A 20,707-nucleotide genomic window follows, 5' to 3' on the forward strand; every position below is an offset into this window, starting at 1 on the left:
GTGACTTGAGTAGAATACATAATAAACCTTTGTTATCTTTTCTCCACCTGTTATTTGAGCACAAATGCTTTTTAATGATCAGTAAAACAGAAGGGATTCTCTCCGATTGGCCGGGTTCCAGCTCAATCTCAGTAAATGTTAATTTCCAGATAAAACGTGATATGATAAAACGAGGCTAAACTTTATTGGTTTAACAGCAACAAAACTTCATTATAAAAAAATGTAAAAAAATAAATAAATTTTAAAAAAAAAATATCACGAAACTGTGGGACCTTAAGAATGTGCAGCAAGGTTATGCTGAGCTTGACTCTTACATCGAACAGAGTGAACACACTCTCTCACACACACACACACACACACACACACACACACACACACACACACACACACACACACACACACACACACACACACACACACACACACACACACACACACACACACACACACACACACACACACACACACACACACACACCAAGTGTTTCTATATCTGAACGCTGCAAAGCGGGTACAGTGCACCAACAATGACTCATCCTCTTCATGCCTTTTTCAACACCAACAGTCAAACACACTGGAGGAGCTGCTCTGAGGCCCACTATCGTATCACTATGTTCTGCTTGTACAGCTGCCAAACAACAAAAATAGATTTGGTTCCGTAAAATCTCAAATAGTGGCAGAGGCTTTTATTTGCCTCAACTGAAGAGAAAGCGAGGCTTTTATTTGAGGCGGGACATTAAATATTTGATAGTTACGGCTTCACAAACCTAAGGATTTGTTGCTTTTCTTTGGCTTTTGCAACAACTTCAAAAAGAAGTCACCTCCGGCTCTGGGAAACTGTGATGGACATGTTCTTTTACCATCTTCTTATTTTAAATCAGCTGATCAAATAATCGGCAGATTAAACAGTAATAAAGATAGTGTATAACTGCTGTTAAAGCAGTTCACCAGAAACCAGACATTTTTAGTTACCCCTAACAGCAGCTAAGCACAGAAAGTTAAATACAAATCATTATTGGTTGCATTCATGTCAGAGTTTTCATCCTGACTCCTGTACTGGTAATTCATACTGGTTGGTTTGTGCACCAACTGTACAGTGGGCTTTGTGTGTAAGCTCATCGCTGGCAGCTTGACCCGACCCGACCCGACCGGCCGATATTTCCCGCCACTATCCTTGGGCCGGGCCGGGCCCTTGATCAAGCATTTGTGTTTTTTTAATGATTACTTTATTAGCCTAATTGGGTGGGGAGAAAGCTATGCCATAATCGTGTGCAGCGTCTCCTCCACTCACACGCTGTGTGCTGTATTACATGGAGCTTGAAGATGTAAAGAAAAAAAGAGAAACAGGAGAATTAACTTTGAGCAAATTTGGAGGAAAGTCGGAGGTATGGAACAATTTTAAACAAGTCGTGGGCAGTGACAACATATGTGTTGGCTTTGTGGAGTGCATTAAGTGCGGCGCGCTGCTCGCCTACGACAGCAAAAAAACGGGGACTTGGATGATGAGCAGACACATGAAGCAGGCTCGCCGTGGCAGAAAAGATGACAGTCAGCCTTCAACGTCCTCTTTTGTTACTTCTCCAAGCATACCCCTTCTAAACAGATTTCTGCAGTTCAACCAACTCGGAAGTGTAGTTGAGATCGTCAGTTATAACAGCCCACGTATTAAAAAATTGTCGGGCTTAAAATCGGGCTCGTGCTCATGATTACAGTTATTGTGTCTGGCCGGGCCAGGCTCGGACACAACGTGCACGGGCTCGGGCAGGGTCGGGCTTGATTTAAGCTTGATCTAAGCTTTACATGGAGCGCACAGCCTCCTGAGGCCAACGGTAGGAGTGACAAGGACTGCAGTGCAGTGGGAATTGGCCATTCTAAAATCAGTAATAAATGGGGGAAATATCTAATATGTTATGTACCATGTCTTTAAGTTATTAAATCCATGAAAACATTATTCTGCAATCACTTTTTAAGATTTATGAGTGTGAATGTGAAGCTCGGTCAATAAATGGCCACATGGAGTGTCTGCATGTATATCTTCGCAAAGGTGTAGATGCGATGTGGTCATACATCTTGGGCTGCATGCTGACGTTCAAAGTTTGTCTGTGCGGACCCTCGAGGAAATGGGCAAATAACAACATTTATGCCACACAGGCTCTTGAAGTTATGCAGATGTGGAAGCCAAACTTTCCACCAAGCTGAATTCTGCTGACAAGTTTTTGAGATAAAGTATCTGCTAACAAACAGAGAGAAGGATCTCTTCTGAGCTACTTCCTACAAAACAGGGGAAATAATGGCAGGATTTACATTTATAATAAATTATATATTTATAATGGTGTATGAATTATACCTGTTGCTCCCGCCAAGTCATCAGGAAGCTCTCCTTCTTCAGCCTCCAGGTTCCCAATGAAGTCTACATCATTCTCTCCTGACCTGTGCAAATATACACAAACAAATAGTGATGCATTCAGTAATTATGAAAATAACAACTTGTATTACAGGTAGGCAGGTACAAAATTGCCCACTTTGTGTTACTGCCTCTCTGCCACAGCTTAGGGAGGGAACTGAGGCCTTTATGTTCTGATCACTGCTATACATTATTTTTTTTAAAGAGTCACGGCAAAGTGAATAAATGATTACACTTTCTGGAACTTTGACAGTACGTCACATTACGAGAACGGGAGAAATTCTACTCACATGGTCTCCTCATCTATGTCGTTCTCCTCGGTGTTGCTGGTGGCCGTGGAGCTCCCAGAGGTGCTGCTGCCATCCAGCGGGTTCACCTCCTCTTCGGTCAGACAGTCCACCTCCAAGTCACCGTCCGACAGCTCCTGAACAACACAGTGGCGACATGATCACACTAAGCTTGTGGTTTTATGCTAGAGTAGTCTATATCCACAACATTGCAACAATTGCTCCGTTGCTGTCGGATTTCAATCTTTTAAGCCGGATATCCGGTTTTGTTTGTGTTGGAAGTTGAAACTCCGGTGGATTTGTGAGGACTATGGTTAACTGCTCCTCAGATCCCTGCAGGTTGGATCCAGACAGCTAGCTAGACTATCAATCTGAGTTTTCTGTTGCACGACTAAAACAGCTTTTGACACGTTTCACCTAAACAAGTTCCTTCCCGAGGCTATTTTGCATTTTTGTTTGTGATTGGTTTAAAGAAATGCCAATAAACCAGAGCACGTTTTTCTCCCATGCCGGAATGCTGTGTGGACTAACCAGACCCTCCTCCGCAGCACTGTGGAAGAAGGTCTGGCAAAGAGAGTCAAAAAAATTGTAGAGATATCCCCATTTCTTACAAAGGAACATTTAAATGTCCCAAAAATACAGAGATAGGGATGCCCTGAGCATATCCACAGGATGAGGGTCTGGTCCAATCAAGGTCTAAAAAACATGAGTACCAGCTGATCGGAACATAAAGCTTTGTTCAAATGATGTAAATATTGCCAGAACGCAGTTTGGCGGTTGTTTTTTTGTCATCGCAATAGAAAGAATATAGATAAGTATATACAATAGACATACATAGTTTGGACAATATATATCCCCCAACCCTAGCTGTAACCGATTGCACTTTGGTTACAAACCCATATAAACATCCCATTGCACTAAAGTTAAACACTGGGACCACTTTGATCCAAACGACAGCCAGCAGTTTCAAATAAGTTACAGAAGAGCATTGCATTCAGGAGAAAACATTGGAGATGTTACATCATAATTATAAGACCTGGATGTGGTAATTATGAGATAAAGAGAATAGAACTTTTAATATAATTGTTTTAATGCAATTACGAGAAAACAGCTCCTTTTTTCCCCTTTAGCAATTGCGATGCTCTTCCGCACTGTGCAGAGCTGCATTCAGTGAAAAAAACAAAACAAGGAATACTGATTTTGCATCTACAGGAATTCGTGAACATGTTTTTGGTTGATAAGGTTTAAAAAAATACTGCTGAGGGCCAAAAAACGGCACTTTTTAATATTTGTATTGTTGTGCACTTTGCTAAAGATGAAGAAAGGCTGGACAAATGATGTCCCAACCTTCGACAACAGATCTTAACTGACACACCTCTGTCTACAGGTATTCTACAAAACACTGAGGGAAAGCATTAAAGTAAAGCCCTGATGGAGGATATATATTCTCAGAGCTAAGCAATAAATATGGGATCAGACTTATCAAAAGTACTGGAAGCACTTGACAGGGACATCCCCAAGTTTTGATAAATTAACAATATGTTCTGTGAAACCACATTATTGCCTTTACAAGGCAATAATTTGTGTTTCCCCCTTTTGCAGGCCCTTATGTACAACTTCAATTAACCAGGAGGACCCACTCAGTCTGATGCATTATATTCCATTCTTACATTTGAGTCATCGTGCTGCGTCCTCTCTTCTTCTTCGCCTTTTTTAGCGTTGGTCAAAGTGGTCTGGATGTCGTCATCGCTCTTCACCGAGCGAGGGTCTCTTTCAGAGGCTGTGGGGCCTGCGGCGAGCCTCATCTCAGGGGGCGAGGAGCTGCGCGACGTCTGACGGCGAAACAGCTCGATGGCCAACCTCTGCAATCAAAAATGACATACATTTTAAATATACATAGACACTTTCTCTTTTAACAATGTTTGGGTGAGCAACATGATTTTGTAACGACTGATGTTCTCACTTTGAAGGTTTAAAAACTCAAATAAATAGAAGCACAAAAACACGGGACCTCTTTGAGGTTGTTGATCTGCTGGATGTAGCCGCTCTGGGCCGACTCCAGCTGGCTGATGTACCAGTACTGATCTCTGCACTTCTGGAAGAAGGTGGGTGAGCGAACCTGGTAGCTGTGCAGCACACGCATGAAAACACGCCGTTACGCTTTTGACAACACAACTGCTTCGCTGCTTGTTTCTATAATATCAAGAGTCATGCAGGTGACCATGCTCTCCAGAGTGTGTGTGTGTGCGTGCGTGCGTGTAATGTGTGAGCGCACCGGAGGACCAGTGTGTCCGTCTGCATGTTCAGGTAGCCCTCGCTGGCCAGAAGGTCCAGTCTGAAGAAGCGGTTGTAGCCCCAGCATTCACCAACCTCGAAGTCAGAGGCAAACTCCCGAATGATGTTCTTGGTTGGGTCACTGGAGGCCTGATGGACCATCTCCACACGGTACTCATACCTACACAGAACCAAGACATTACATTGGTACCACACTGAAAACTACTGAACACTCTTTTCATTTAGGTTACACATATTGTCCTACTCCTGAACGTCATCTTAGAAACAACAACAATATTCTATTTTTATTATTATTTTTATTATTATTTTTATTATTATTATTATTATTATTATTATTATTATTATTATTATTATTATTATAAACAAATCCCATGTGCTAGTCCTTTCCTTCATAATCTGTCTGTGGCTTTCAGTCCCAATAAAAATATACTTTCATAAAAAAAAAGGCTAAATGATTCCCTGAAACAGCTGGTGGTCACTGTACTTTCTAGCAAAATGTTCCTTAGAAAACAGTGCATCTGTCGGGGATTATTGTCAATCGAGGATTAATGCTCTACACATTAGGTAGTCTAGGAAGTATTTCCAGCAGCAGGACGCTGCGGGTCAAGCTCTATATGCTCTAACGGATATACTTAAAACATGTGTTTACAGAAAAATCATGCAGAAGTGGAACAAAACCTAATTTAAATCTAGGACATAAAATAGTGCAGCAGCTAAAATGTAGTAATAAAATATAAGAACAGGCGCGCGCATGCATATATACACACACACACACACACACACACACACACACACACACACACATATACACACACACATATACATATATACACATACACACACACATATATACATATATATATACATAACCTGTTTCCATTACAGTTTATTCACTTTACTATTACTCACCACCAGGCTACCACATATATAATATTTTCCTTTATATTTTATTCTTATAGTATGTAGGATTGACTCACAATAAACTAAATTATGTGTGTTCATGGTAATGAAGAAACATGTTTGGAACAATAAAGCTCTGCTGCACAGAGAAAGATATCTCAGGCAGTGGATACTACGAATATGTGCGATTAGTGATTAAACGTTGATATATTAGTGATTAGTGATTAAACGGTGCTACCCTCGCTAGTCTGCACCAGAAATGCTAGTTGGTTAAACTTATTATTACAATTATTATTATTTTATGAAATGTACACATTTAAAATTACATATGTCACTGAAATGTCATGTCTTCCTAGTCAAATGTTGCTTTATAAAAAAAACATATATCCATTTTAAATCATTTAATTTAACCTCACCTCAGACTTGACTATAAACAAAGACTGTAGAGAAAGATTTCCAGGAGATTTATTAAGAAATAATTCATACTTTGAGGTTTCAGGGAGTCCAGCAGACAGTTCCAAGAACACAGACAGGTAGTTTCCACGGACCACACCGTTACCGTCCTGAGGAAACACAAGGCAGGACACATTCAGAAACCGTATCTCACTCAGAACACCATGGATGGATTTTTTTCAAAGTTTGTATGTAAGCACCAGAGACACAAAATAACACCCCAAATCCCAGAAAAAGTGATTTTTTCATAATATGGGCACTTTCATGGAAAACGTCAGTAGAAAGGAAACTCACTGGGTAGACTTTGAGTCTCCAGCAGAGCCCAGATATCTGTAGAGGAGGGCTGTAGACTGGGTCGGCCCGCTGCCTCAGGGTGCTACAAACACACACAAAAACACACATATCAGACACGCACATATCAAACCTTGAGGACACCAAGTAAATACACACGCTCTTTTGATGTATTGGTGTATCTTGGGGGACCGCTTCGGTCCTCCAGGTTTAGGTCCAAAGTGGACAAAGCTCTTGAAATACATTCGGTGGTGGGTGGAACTGCTTCAAAGCGCTCCTCATCCTCTTTGTCAACAACCACTGAACCCAGCTGACTTCCTTCTCTCGGTTATTTTTCCTCATGGTGATCTACTGTACTCTGTTCGTTTCAGATACACACAGCTTTTCATTTTTCAGTATTTTAGTTTCTATTTTAATTGGAGTATGCATTGGAGAGTTTCCAGATTCAGCACCTTAGGGTTTTTTGCATCTCTCCATCAAATCGTTTGACTATATTATATATAGATATAGTATATTAATCTGTAGTAGTTGTGTAATCCAATAAACTAAACTAAATAAAGAGAAACAAGCAGAAGTTTCTAGTTTGTTCAGAAATCTGATTTACACTACATCAAACAAATGATTCTCCTACAGATCTTCACTATAACTAGAAAATGCATTTTCTGCGTAAAATGCAGTGTAAATGCTGACAACTGAAATACATTTCAAAGCACTGCTGGAAAGGCAAAAATGTGAAATGAATTGCATGAAAAGTCTTGATGTCCAAATGCATTGCACTGCAGAAAAGTCAGGAGTTGAACCCCTGACTCTCTATTCCCACAAGGTGTGTGGACAGTAGTAATAATGCACATTGCTAAGATGATACCGCAATCAATAGTTGAGCATTACACATCTTCATACTAAGAGGTACATTTTGACATTTGAATGGTTTCTGTAGCTCAAAATATGCAGAAGTAGGAGTCGAAAAACATAGAAATTACAGTAACAACCGTGTGAATGCTGTATCAACGTTCACACTACTGTATTTTTCATAGTATATAACTAATTTAATTATAACTCAGATACCCCTAAAGGTGGAGTATGCTCGAAACCAGCTGGTTCATAAGAATGTTGTCTGACCAAGTCTACTTCAAACAATGTCAGCTAAATGTAAACAAAGATTGGAAGAGCTGTGTGAATCAATTCAAGATGATATACTAAGACACACGCAGCTGACAGAAATGTTAAAAGCCCTGAGGTCTTTTTTATTGTCCGATAAATACAACCAAAAAGAGGACTCACCTGAAGTTGACCAGAACAAAAGTGCTGGAGTCATAGGCAGGAACCAGCTCACTGAAAGCACACAGAGGAAGGTTGATTACACACACTGAACATTGTTAACATTGCAAGATAGTGTATGTGGTGTCAGAAAACTGGGTTCCAGACTGGGAAAATCCCCACTGCATAACACTGGGAGATAGGGTATGCCTTGGCGGAGGTCTGCGCTCTCAGAGTGCCCTTCTAGTTCTCTAGATTACGGTTTATTCTGTACATCAAACTTCATTTCGTTGTCTCTGCACTCTGATCTAATCAAATCAAATTTGCTTATCAGAAAATTACTCAAGAACAATTTTGATGATTGATTAATCATTTATTAAGCAAAAATGCCAAACATTCTCTGTTTTCAGCATTTCAAATGTGAATAATTGATGTATTGGTGTATCTTGGGGGGGGGGGACCGCTTCGGTCCTCCAGGTTTAGGTCCAAAGTGGACAAAGCTCTTGAAATACATTCAGTGGTGGTTGGAACTGCTTCAAAGCACTCCTCATCCTCTTTGTCAACAACCACTGAACCCAGCTGACTTCCTCCTCTTGGTTATTTTTCCTCATGGTGATCTACTGTACTCTGTTCGTTTCAGATACACACAGCTTTTCATTTTTCAGTATTTTAGTTTCTATTTTAATTGGAGAGTTCCCAGATTCAGCACCTCTTAGGGTTACACACACACACACACACACACACACACACACACACACACACACACACACACACACACACACACACACACACACACACACACACACACACACACACACACACACACACACACACACACACACACACACACACACACACACACACACACACACACACACCACACACACACACACACACACACACACACACACACACACACACACACACACACACACACACACACACACACACCAGATCACCTGGTGAAGTCTGGAGGGACCGGCGTGGTGACGAAGGACTGCATGGGTTTCCGATGGACCTGCTGGAACATGAGCAGGATCTCTGGGCTCTTGGAGATCAGTTCACTCTTACTGCAAGAGTGAAGCTGTTCAACAGACAAACGGCAAAAATCAGCATGTTGTGGCAAATCATCAATGATGGCACATTATTTTTGGCTTGGATGAAGGAAAAATAGTTTAATCCAGTACAATTTTACTAATATCAGATTTGAATCCTTAATCCAGTAACTGAAGATTACTAAAATATGTCATTTGTTGGTAGGAAAACATTAAAATAAACCCACTGATTTTTATCAAAGCATTCCTGAGTAAACTCTCAATGTAGTGAGTTTTGATGGATTATTAAAGGATGAGGCCTCAGCGATATTTTGATGTTGAGGTTTCCCATGAAAAGACCAAAACTAACAATGCGTTAGTCTGTCTGAGTACTTTTGGACTTTCCTATCCTGCCTGTAGCCCAATTTCCATTGGTTGCGGCTCAAGACATAATACTTTAAAGTGCTCATATTATGCTCATTTTCAGGTTCATAATTGTATTTAGAGGTTATATCAGAATAGGTTTACATGGTTTAATTTTCAGAAAACACCATATTTTTGTTGTACTGCACATTGCTGCAGCTCCTCTTTTCACCCTGTGTGTTGAGCTCTCTGTTTTAGCTACAGAGTGAGGCATCACACTTCTGTTCCATCTTTGTTGGGAGTCGCACATGTGCAGTAAATACTACTAGCCTGTCAGAAGCAGAGTATGAGGGCGTGCCCTGATAGTACCTAGGTAAGGACTACTAGCCAGTCAGAAGCAGAGTATGAGGGCGTGCCCTGACAAAAAATAAATATTATTTCAGCTGGGCACTACAGTTTTTAGCAAACGTTACTCAAACAGGGTGTAAACAATGCATTTGTCAGGGACTATTTTAAGACGTGGATTAATACCTATTTGGTGCTCTGGTGAGTATTTACGGCAGCAGGATTGTGTATTTGGGATTGACTCAAATGAAACTACAGTGCCCATGTTCATGGTAAAAAAAAAGAACATGTCACAAGTTTTTGGTCAACAATGAAGCTCTATGACACAGACGAATAACATGTTTCAGGCTTTAGCTACACAGACCTAGGTATCACTTCAGTATAAGAATAACAAGGAGCATCACCAGCCATGTTCTTTATTTTCCTGTCAATAAGCTATCTCTAATTTAGGATACGCACCTTAATACTGAAACTGTTTCTGTAATATAATAGCAATTTAAGCCTACATCAAATTATACCAAGTTAACCAAACTACATGCTGCTTGAAAATGTGACATGCCTGCTGGTCTAATTTGTAATATGACATGACAGAAATACTGCATTAGAGCTCCACTAAAACACATTTGCAAAATGTGAGAGAAATAAGAATTCTCAACAACTCTGCAGAGAACCCAACTCTCTCATTGTTTTGATTTTACAGTTTGCAACTTAAATAACTAAAGCAGCAAATATTGTCAGCGCTAAAACCGCCAGCTTGTAGTTCTTCTGCCTGCCAAAAATACAGTAATTTGGTATTAAATATAGTTACAATACAGCTGTCCCACTATTAAAATATAAAATCGGATTTTTGAAGGCGGGAGGGGATTTAAGATGCATCTTACAATTTATTGCAATCAAACAGTACAACACAACACACTGCATCCATACATTTACCATAGTGTTGAATCAACTGACACAGCCCAGCAAACACCAATAAAACAACACCATGCAGTACAGCTAAATGAATCGAGGCTTTGAGCTGCTGCAGACTACCAACCTGATGCTCCACCTCCTGCAGGAGAGACTCCAGCAGCTCCGTCTCCTGGGTCAAAGATGTCTTCTGGCCTAGAGGGGAGGAACATTTCTATTTTCAGCGTACTTGTGATGAATGTCAGCCCTGACGGAGGATGGTGAGTGTAAGTGGTCGGGTGTGAAGGTTGTGGGCACTAAGTGCATGCATCCACTCAGTCCAGATAAATATTTCATCTGTATATTGCCCTGTAGCTATAAAAAGGTGCATCTCTCGTCTTTGCAGCAAAGAGCCTGCATATTTTGTGGGTAAAGGTCTCAACCTTTGGACACATTGGGCCGGTTAAGGTGATTTGCTTCAACAAGAGCGCTTTTCAGACATGGAATACGTACCATTGGCACTGGCATCATAAAGCTGTTTTCAGACAAAAGGTGACTTTTACATTAATGTCCCTTATGGCTTTATTCAGACTAGGGTTGCAAAGGTTGGGTAAATATCCGGACAATTTCTAAGGGAATATTGCACAACTTCAAACTAAAAATCTCATCTTTTTAACAGGGGGCTTATTTGCGGGGACATACACATAAATAAGCAATACTAGGTTTAATGGCATGTTTTGGTTAAAAGAATGTCCATTTAACTGAATTGTAATCATAAACTTCATTCAGCAGAACTCTTCCATCACATGTACGGATCATCTGCCAGCATCCCATTAAATATAAATTCAGCTTGAATAGTGAAGATAAGACATCTATGAAGTCCATGGAGAGGATATAGAGAAACATTATTTTTAGGAGAGAAGTCTTTTATTTTGGAGGCGAGTCATTTTGTTAAATGAAAGTTCAATAGAATGTTTAATGAGTCAACTCATTGAAATAAAGCTGTGGTAGGCAGTATATTTTTGGAGTTGTTGGGCAAAAATGCGATAATAATCTTTCAGCATATTGTAATTCAAGTGGTCTGAGAGAAAAATAGACTTCTGCACCTCCTCTTGGCTCTGTTTTTTTTTTAGGCTTTAGAAAATGTAGCCCGTGACGGGAGACTTGGGCCAATCATGTCATTTCAGAGAGAGAGAGCACGTTCCTATTGGCTGTTCTACACATGCAGACAGAGGGAGAGCTGCAGGAAAAGATCTCACTCTAATTTTTTTGCTTTCTACCTACAGCGCCTTTAAAGTTCAACTCAACTAAATTGTTATTTTTTTTATTTCCATTAGAAGGATTTACAATTTGGTCACTTATGATGCTATATATAATAGATTCCCATTCATTCTCATGAAAAGTTTCCCCCTTGAATACCCCTGGGAATTTGCAACCCTAGACATGACATTTACGTAAACGGTTTTTCTGAGGTGGATAATAACGTCAATTAAATCAGAAGCCACATACTCTTGCAGTATTTTATTTGTTAATGTATTTAAATATCTACATGCAACTCTCTAATAAGCAACTTATGAGTTCTACCGTGAACCTTGTTTAAATCTTTGGCATGGTGTACATTTTGGATTTGGCGAATTCTGGATACCCATTTATTGATTGTTTGCACTCTTTCTACTTTGTACTGCAACTGCTGCACAACAATTTCTCTTGGGGTGAATAAAGTTGTCTTATCTTATCTTAGTATTTGGCAACCGCCTTGAAGCCTTCATTATTGGAGTGTTTTTCACAGTGTTTCCTGGTTTATTACACTGATTTTATTAACTTTGAGCAAAGGAGATGATGCTGAACGCGAGAAATTTATTACAGCGATCCTCCTCAAGCGAACAAGATGCATATTTTGTGTGTCTGTTTATTGTGCTGCTGCAGCCGTTAACGTTAATCTAAAAACATTCAATTCAGACTAAGATTGCCAGCATGACTTCCACGTAAATAGGGCACTGAATCAGACCAATGTGTAAAATTGCCAAAACATTTATGTAATGAGGGCTAAGGACTCATTGAAATTGAGACTAAGGTTAATAATTCAGGTAAAATTGGTCTAAATGACATAAACCAGATTTAATTTAAAAGCAACCATTTGAGTTAAATTCTGGTTTATATTTAGATTGAAACTAACAATAAATAGCAATGTAAGAAAAAATAAAAACTCATCTTTTTTATACATTGTGACAGTGATCAGTGTCCCGTAGTCTTACCCATGAGGGTGATGAGTTTATTCTTGAGCTGGTTGTCCAGACGAGCGATCATCATCTCCACAGCATTTCGGATCTCTCTGACCCTCTCATCTTTGGCTCCCCTGACAGCCTCCACGTTCCTCTCCTGACACACACAGACACACACAGACACACACAGACACACACAGACACACACACACTTTGATAGCCCTCTTCAGTTCCTTTATGCTCAACTAAGTGAAGTGGTCGTTAAATGACACCTCTTGCACTGAGCAAATTTAACTGAGATTTACCCAAAGGACTACAAGATAGCGAGCCTCATGCAAGAACTGCTTATATGAGCCGATTTGTTCTAAGTGGCACATACGAGCGATTTAAGACTTGTCACATTCACAAATGTTCTCACAGCTACAAACGAATTTTAAGAGTGTACCAAAAAAAAAAATTAGGATCATGATGCCTTAATCTTAATCTATTCGGAAAACGAACTAAAATTAAACCAGACACGAAAATAAACTGATCTGTTAACCTTTTTTTAAGATCTGATTTGTTCCAGCATATTTTGGCAGTTTTGTTGTTGCTAGGACAATTCTCAGTCCGATAGCTGCCCCAGGACCTTAATGTAGCGCGCTTTCACTTACTTTATCTTACTCTCCTCTTTTCTTTAGGCCAATTGTATTCACAGATGACAATTTGGCCAGATGGTGGAACTACAGGAAAGGTTTCTTCCTCATGTGCCCAGTAAAGGTCATGGCCAATAGTCTTTTAGATTTTTGCATTTCTTGTATAAAAGCAACCATCAGTCCTCACCACTTCCTGCACCAGACTGATGAGCTCCATGAGGCGCCGGCGGAGCTTGGCGACCTCCTCCTTCACCTTGGTCACGTGCTGCTCGTAGATCTCCACCAGAGGCTTGAAGGTGTGTCCGCCGTGCTGGACACAACAAAAGCACCAATCTGACTCTGGTTCCAGTTTCTCCAATGTGTAAAAAGTAAATTGAATATTTGGGGGTTTTGGACTGTTGGTCAGACAAAGCAAGTTATGTAAAGACATCATATTGGGCATTAGGAGGGGGTGACATTTTCAAGACCAAACCATTAAATCGATTAATTAAATAAATATTCTGCAGATTAAACAGGTCATGAAAATAATAATAAGTTGCAACCGGACTTTTACTGCCTGGAAACTTGTTAATTTCTAGTGATTACTGTGTGTGTTTTGTAGCTTTACATACAAACTGTAATAATAATAATAATAATAATAATAATAATAATAATATATAATAATAATAATAATAATAATTTACCATGCCTCCCCACAGAGCACACTGGTGACAGATGCATTTCTTACAGGTCCAACAGAAAACACTCAGCTTCTCGTGGTGGTTCTCACATCTGCAAAGGGATAAGCCAATGACAATGAAGTTGGTAGAGCGGGCGCCCATGTATAGAGGATTGCTCCTCAACGCAGCGGTCGCGGGTTCGACTCCGACCTGTGGCCCTTTGCTGCATGTCATCCCCCCCTCTCTCTCCCCCTTTCACGTCTGCAGCTGTCCTGTCGATTAAAGGCCTAAAATGCCCTAAAAAATAATCTTAAAAAAAAAAAAAAAAAGACACCTTCTCCAAACCTCATTCACACTTTCACCTAACTTTCGTACATATATTCTGACTTTGAAATGCTGTTATCACTGTAACATAATCATTTAGAGGCTGGCTGTGTTTAAATATTGTTTTCAGTGTGGCCAACTTTCACACTTTTTGGTCTCAAGTTCTTACGCCATCCAAACAAATGTCATGCCAAAAAAAAAAAAAAAGAGTAAGAAAGCCACTCCTTAATGAAAAATACAGCCATATTAGGTTATATGAACTTCCTCCACAGGGCAGCGTTTGAACATTAGACATATCTCTGCATTTGTGCACAGACGGGTCCATAAACACAGATTTTGTACTTTTCCTCTCCAAAAACCCTCCTCTCAGTGTTTCCTCTATGTTGATTTGGAAGTGCAAAATTTCTGCCGCCACGGTATCAGAAATAGGGCAGATGCACAATTGCCTTTTAAATTATCCTGCCTGTTGGAAAGCCTGTCCACGCCCCCCGCAGGTGGACAGCGATACTGCAGTCTGATGTTGGTTTAGTGAGCGGCACTGCACTTGGATGTCTGTAGAAAGGCAGCAGACTTTATGTGTGACACCATGCAGGACAAATATATCTGTATAGTTTAACTATTTAGATCGAAGTTATGGCAGAAGTTGTCATGAAAGCCTTATTTTCCTTTCTCCACGGCACACTTATTAGAGTCTACTTAGCTAATCATCGCTGTTAATGTGATAACGGCGGCTTAGATCACACTCTGTGTGTGCTCTGAGTGTTTATATGTTAAAGTTAACTTTTATAATATAGTGTAGGAGGTTATTGTGAAGTGAATCTCAGTTTCTGTGCTCTGTAGGCTATGTGCATTTAACCACCTTGTGATTTATTCAACGCTCCATGTCTGTAGCCTACGTGTAACATTGGTAACAGCTACAGCTAATATCATTGTGCACTGTAAGTTTATAGCTGCTGCTTTTAGTTCACTTAGTAACTATATTAACCACTGTTGATTCCTATGGTGTTCGGACAGACCTGCCCCCACTGCTAAAAAGAATTCTTAAGGAAACACAGCCTCTACAAAACACCTGTCATGATGTTGAGTTGTGTCTCCTTTATTTCACTCTAAAATTTCACATCTAATGTAGTTTTACATCTCTATTTAAATGCAACTATTAAGCAGGATCGCTACATGTGCATTTTACACACAGATGGCACAGCACCAGTAACTTCATTAATTATCTGATCCTCCCGACACTGTGGCAGGAGCGGTCAGGAGCTCCTGTGATTGTTTTTTTTTTTTTAAGTACCAGACAGGTAAACCATTAAACACAGACTCCAAGTTAGTTTAGACAGTGAAATTACTCATTCAGAAGATCAGACAGTTACCAGTGTGTTTTTTTCACCTCAAAGACAGTAGAACAACAATTCCTTTTTAAAAGCAAACTACCACATTAACTTACTAATATGAAATAAAAAAAAAATAAAAAAGATCTGCAGTTTTGTGGTTAAAATCAGATTTCATTCATGGCAAGAAATTCTGGGAATATTATCGGGAAGTAATCATTTTAAAAATCACGGAAAACCCTTCAACCTTAAATCACCACACAGGGTGGAGAAGGACAAAGAGAGGGGGAGTAGCAGGAGGTGCTCACCTGTCCTTGTCGTTGTCCTCATGCTTGGTGAGGTTGCAGAGCTGCAGGGTGTCCAGCTGCTGGGTGACCTCTTCTGCCCAGCGACAGTTGACCAGCTCCCTCAACTGGAGCGGAGCCCTGCATATACACGTACACAGTTTTGTTTTATGTATACTCAAATTCCAATCAAATACGTTGATGGCAATAAAGTATTGAATCTTACCGACAGTGTGGACACTGGGCTCTCTGCTCCGTCAGCCACCGCTGTCAAATAAGAGATTACAGTTCAATGATAACTGCATCCAAGTACAACCGCTGAAAACATGCTGCCATTGTCAAATACAAATTATTCTACTCACGATACAGCTGCCAATACTCCATATTTTTTATTATCATCATTAAATCCCATGAACAGACCAAAACCAACAATTAATGATCCTAATAGTACATGTGTAGCCAAAGTCTGATAGATCTTCTTCCTCCGTGCCATAGAGCGCCATGGTTCAATAAGTCACATGGCTGCACTGAGTGCCATGTTACTTCAGTACCATGAACATGGGTAAAGTAGTTTATTTGCCAATGCTGCCATAAATACTCACTTGAGCATTTAATTGATGAGGGGTGGGAAAAAAATAAAAGCTTCATCCCGCTCCTTTTCAGACGGATTGAACATATTGTTTGTAACACTTTATAAATATTGTTTTCCTTTTAGCGTGTTGTTACGCACTTATTGTGTTTTTATATTTTATGGTTATTTTTTTTGTTCGAAATAAATAAATAAAGACAATTTGTATTAATCCGCTGCTGAAAATAGCCCCCAACAAATGCACCATTTACTCTGTTAAACATATGAATGATGTGGGTATTTACCAGGCAGCAAGGGTCTAATGTAAAAGATTTTGGAAATTTTGGAGCTTGCCTCATACAACGGACTAAAAAGGCGGGATATCTTCGCCTCTGCTATTTCGATTTCTACCATTCTTGTTTTTGTTTTTTTAACTGTCTCTTGTGAGTCCCCCAACTTTATGGAAGTGCAATACTAAATCACTGGAATACTCATCTGAACACTTTTCACAAACCTCTTTCATGTTAACTTTTCCCCGTTCAGGGTATCAAATGGTATATGCACCTTTCCTTTAACACCCAAAATGAAGCTTACTGTATATCTGTCCTGCTCTGCCAGAACTGATTCTGAGAAATACAGGCTATTAATAGGTCCCCAAAACAATATAACGACTTTTACGAACAATTTTATCCGCGATGTGTAACGTTACTGTCGGCCGCAGCCTGAAGCAGCGACCTGAACAGTGAACGGGATGTGAGAGAACGTTATTCTCTGTGAAACAAAGTCAGTCCAGAGGGGCAGTATAACTTCTTGCAGCTTGTGCGTTAGTGCCATCCTGTGGTGTTTAGAGGACGAGTTGGAAATAACAGATTCACATTTCCTTTTTGTTTTAATGCAGCGCGTTCATTTACAACAGTAAACAGTTTCACCGGAACTCCTTTAGTAGGTGTCCTACATCACTTTTTTATGGACACCCTGCAGCCAATCAGAATCGAGTATTCACCCAGACCGTGGTATAAATCGGAATGAACTACTAACAGCGAGAGAGGGAGAACCTTTTTTTGGTCCCGGTCTGCTGGAAACAGACTTACTCTTATGCAGCTGAAGCAGCAGAGTTTGGAGCAGTGTGGGCAGAGACGAGCATCCCTCAGTTTCTCCATGCAGATGAAGCAGCGAAACACCTCGGCAATGCTCTACACGGGGACAGGAGAGAGATGACTAGGCTCAGTTTGACACTAACAGCAACTGCCGAAATCCCCACAGGGTTGAATCAACATCACTCAGATACAGTGTCAACAGAAACTGAACATCATACGTTTCAGCAGGTGTATGGAAAGCTGTTTTACTGAATCATGTTGGATTGTATAATTGTACTTAATGTAAAGGGGAGACTAAAACAGATTTATACATAAATGGTACTGAAATAGAATTTGTTCAATCTCATAAATATCTGGAAATGTTGGTTAGATAGCAGTCCTACTTTTAAACTTGGTGTGGAACAAGTGGCACAAAAACTGAAGATAAAAATTGGTTTCTTATAATCAGAACAAAAGATGTTTTTCTCTTGAGGACAGGAAAACCTGTTGTACAATCGTCCATCAAGTCTATGTTCGACTATGGGGATCTCATGCTCCTCATTCCACTTTAAAAACAACTGCAGTTTACTACTGTGCCCTGTGTTACTGGAGATCACACCTAACTGTGTACCGTATGAAAAAGCGGCCTCAGAATCTCAAATCGCTTCTCAAATATAAAGCCACTCTTCATCAGACCAGATCCCAGGACTGACACCCCATGAGAAGGCCTAAACACTGAACTTGGGAAGGAATTACAGAGGACAATAAAACTCTAAAAGAAATCTCATTCCATTGGATGCTAAACTTTTAATTTTGGACCTTTTAAGAGATGTCTGCCAATGTTTCTGATGCTGTTTGTATGTGACTGGCTGTGTTTTGTTGTGTGTCTAATGTGTTCTATTTCTCTCTGCTGAACTCAGGTCTTTCTTGCTTAAAAAAAAATCTATCTTGATTACAGTGGAAATTACCTGATAGATATGGTTATACTGCATTTATCAAAATCAATGTCCTCTGCTATCATTATCTGCTCGAATTACAAGGAGAAATTGCTTTTGGAAAAGACCGACAGGCTATAATATAGGTGTTGCTAACAGGAGTTAAATCACTTAAAAATGTTTTTCTAACAACCCGGGTGGCTGAATCTGAAGCAAATTTACCCAGCAAATGTTTTTTTGTTTGTTTTTGGTCTCAATATGATGATTTATTATAGTATAGTTACTCTAAGAAGGCTAAGAAACACAAATTGTTAATTTGCCCTTTATCTTTAATGGCAGTACAGAAGCAGCAGCCTTCAAATCATTGGTTTCAGTCACAAAAGGTCAGAGCAGATCAGGTCAACAAATTTGAGTATATTAGCATAAAATGGCCCCACTCGGTTATCCAGAACAATGCTTAACCCTTGACTTTGCTGTTCCTGCCTCTACAGCCGGCACAGTCCTCCATCCGGCTTCATCATCCAGCTGTTGGCCTTGCCTGATGTGTGTGTGTACATACCTCAACACTTTGTTCATCCATTTCGGCGGCCAGTGTGAAGTTCTTGATTTCAGGGACGAATCAAAGAAGTCGCAGCCGGTGGTCTAAAAAGCAAAGCATTGTTAAAATGAATTACCTTTGATTGTACTGCATTACCATGTGATGATCACTTTAAAAATGAATAAATAAAAGTCATACACACTGTGATAAACTATACAGCCCATGTTTCAAGTCCCTACAAGTTCATATCATGTACTGTAGATATTAACTGAAACCAGTGGTCCCTAGAAATTGTGAAAAAAAGCAGAACTGTAGCATCTTTTACACCACTTGTAAAAACAGCATATGCAGTGTTTTCCCTAGGTTTGTGAAAGACTTAGGTGCATATATTGGACGGGGGATCAGGGGGTCCTTCCTCAAGAAAATGTTACATTTTTTTAAATTAAAAAAGGTCATTTTGGACCATTATTATTACCATATCTGTTTCTAAAATGTTTGAAAAGCTAGAGCAGATAAAAAATGAATAACACTCAAAAAAAACTTTAAGACAAAACTTGCTAAAGAATTCCACTGGGGACCAACTACAATCATTTGATGTGAGAAAAAGTCATGTAGTTAGTTTTGATGCGCACTCACTGATTAAGCATTCATTCGGCTCAGGTGGTGCCCAAAACAGCTTGGGTGCTGCACCTTAAACCTTACAATGGTAGGAAAAACCCTGCTATGTTTTAAACGCTGTACAATAGTTCAACCAGACTGAAGAAAAAAAAACAGGCAGAAAAAGACAAAGACCCCTCTGAGTAACAGTTGAATAAGAAGAGAAGAAATCATCAGTCATTGGTAAAAGAAACCGTGAGCACAGTGTTTCCTCTATGTTGATTTGACCGTGGCGGCCCCCCACGGCAACATTTCTGCCCCCCACGGTATCAGAAATAGGGGCTGCATTGTTAGAGTGCATGTCGGAGAACGTTTGTATTGTAGGTGCACTATTTACAGGCTGAAGTAGTTACACTGCATTAAGATAATGTAATTAATAGTGGGTTTATTATTTGCTACAGAATGCTTCGCCTATATGTCAAGATCAAAGTTGGCCTATACAGTAACTCAAAAAAATACAGTTCTGAAAATATGCCTCATTGTGTGTGTGAATAGAGGTGAATAAATATATTTGTGTTGCAGCAAAGTGTCAGTTCTGTGTCATGGGGGGAGGGGTGTTCGGACCTGCCCCCACTGCTAAAAAAAAAATCCTAAAGGAAACACTGCAACATGTTGCTTCTTCAAACGTCACAACAGGAACAGAAGGTTAGTCTAGGGTTAGCACTTTGGGAATATCAGCTGAACATACTATAGACTGACCCATCACAGTTTAAACGTCTCCAATCTAACCACTGAGTAGACTGCAGAGGGCCCAAAGAAAAACACAACAACTCAACATTTAGAGCCACATTGCACCGTTGGGCTTCAATAATGATCAATGGCCACTTATGCTTTTCTGGCCTGGAAAACTAATTCAACATCAAAGTTCAAACAGTATTCTCCCCTGTCATACAAAACTGTGGGGACATCCACTAAATGGAAGTTTTAATTATTTAATTATTCTTCTTTTGGGGTTAAAACTATT

At 39.9% G+C, this 20,707-nt stretch overlaps 1 protein-coding gene across 4 annotated transcripts in view; it reads right to left on the reverse strand.

Moving 5' to 3' along the window:
- The window catches only part of trim37 (tripartite motif containing 37), a 31,330-nt gene that overhangs the window by 9,962 nt on the left and 661 nt on the right, over positions 1-20,707 (reverse strand). For all 4 annotated transcript variants that reach the window (XR_005636462.1, XM_039777719.1, XM_039777716.1 and 1 more), the window contains exons 2-18: positions 19,108-19,190; positions 17,629-17,730; positions 16,196-16,236; positions 15,994-16,110; positions 14,058-14,145; positions 13,562-13,684; positions 12,773-12,896; positions 10,666-10,733; positions 8,847-8,971; positions 7,912-7,962; positions 6,634-6,715; positions 6,373-6,449; positions 4,967-5,146; positions 4,703-4,817; positions 4,362-4,553; positions 2,695-2,828; positions 2,348-2,430 (exon numbers count right to left, since the gene is read on the reverse strand). Coding sequence is in view for 3 of the 4 variants with exons in the window: in XM_039777719.1 (XP_039633653.1) it covers positions 2,348-2,430; positions 2,695-2,828; positions 4,362-4,553; positions 4,703-4,817; positions 4,967-5,146; positions 6,373-6,449; positions 6,634-6,715; positions 7,912-7,962; positions 8,847-8,971; positions 10,666-10,733; positions 12,773-12,896; positions 13,562-13,684; positions 14,058-14,145; positions 15,994-16,110; positions 16,196-16,236; positions 17,629-17,730; positions 19,108-19,128 (1,723 nt within the window). In the remaining variant the exon portion in view is untranslated. The remainder of the gene's footprint in view (positions 1-2,347; positions 2,431-2,694; positions 2,829-4,361; positions 4,554-4,702; positions 4,818-4,966; positions 5,147-6,372; positions 6,450-6,633; positions 6,716-7,911; positions 7,963-8,846; positions 8,972-10,665; positions 10,734-12,772; positions 12,897-13,561; positions 13,685-14,057; positions 14,146-15,993; positions 16,111-16,195; positions 16,237-17,628; positions 17,731-19,107; positions 19,191-20,707) is intronic.

Source organism: Perca fluviatilis, chromosome 16, assembly GCF_010015445.1.
Source record: "Perca fluviatilis chromosome 16, GENO_Pfluv_1.0, whole genome shotgun sequence".
NCBI classification, from domain to species: Eukaryota; Metazoa; Chordata; class Actinopteri; order Perciformes; family Percidae; genus Perca; species Perca fluviatilis.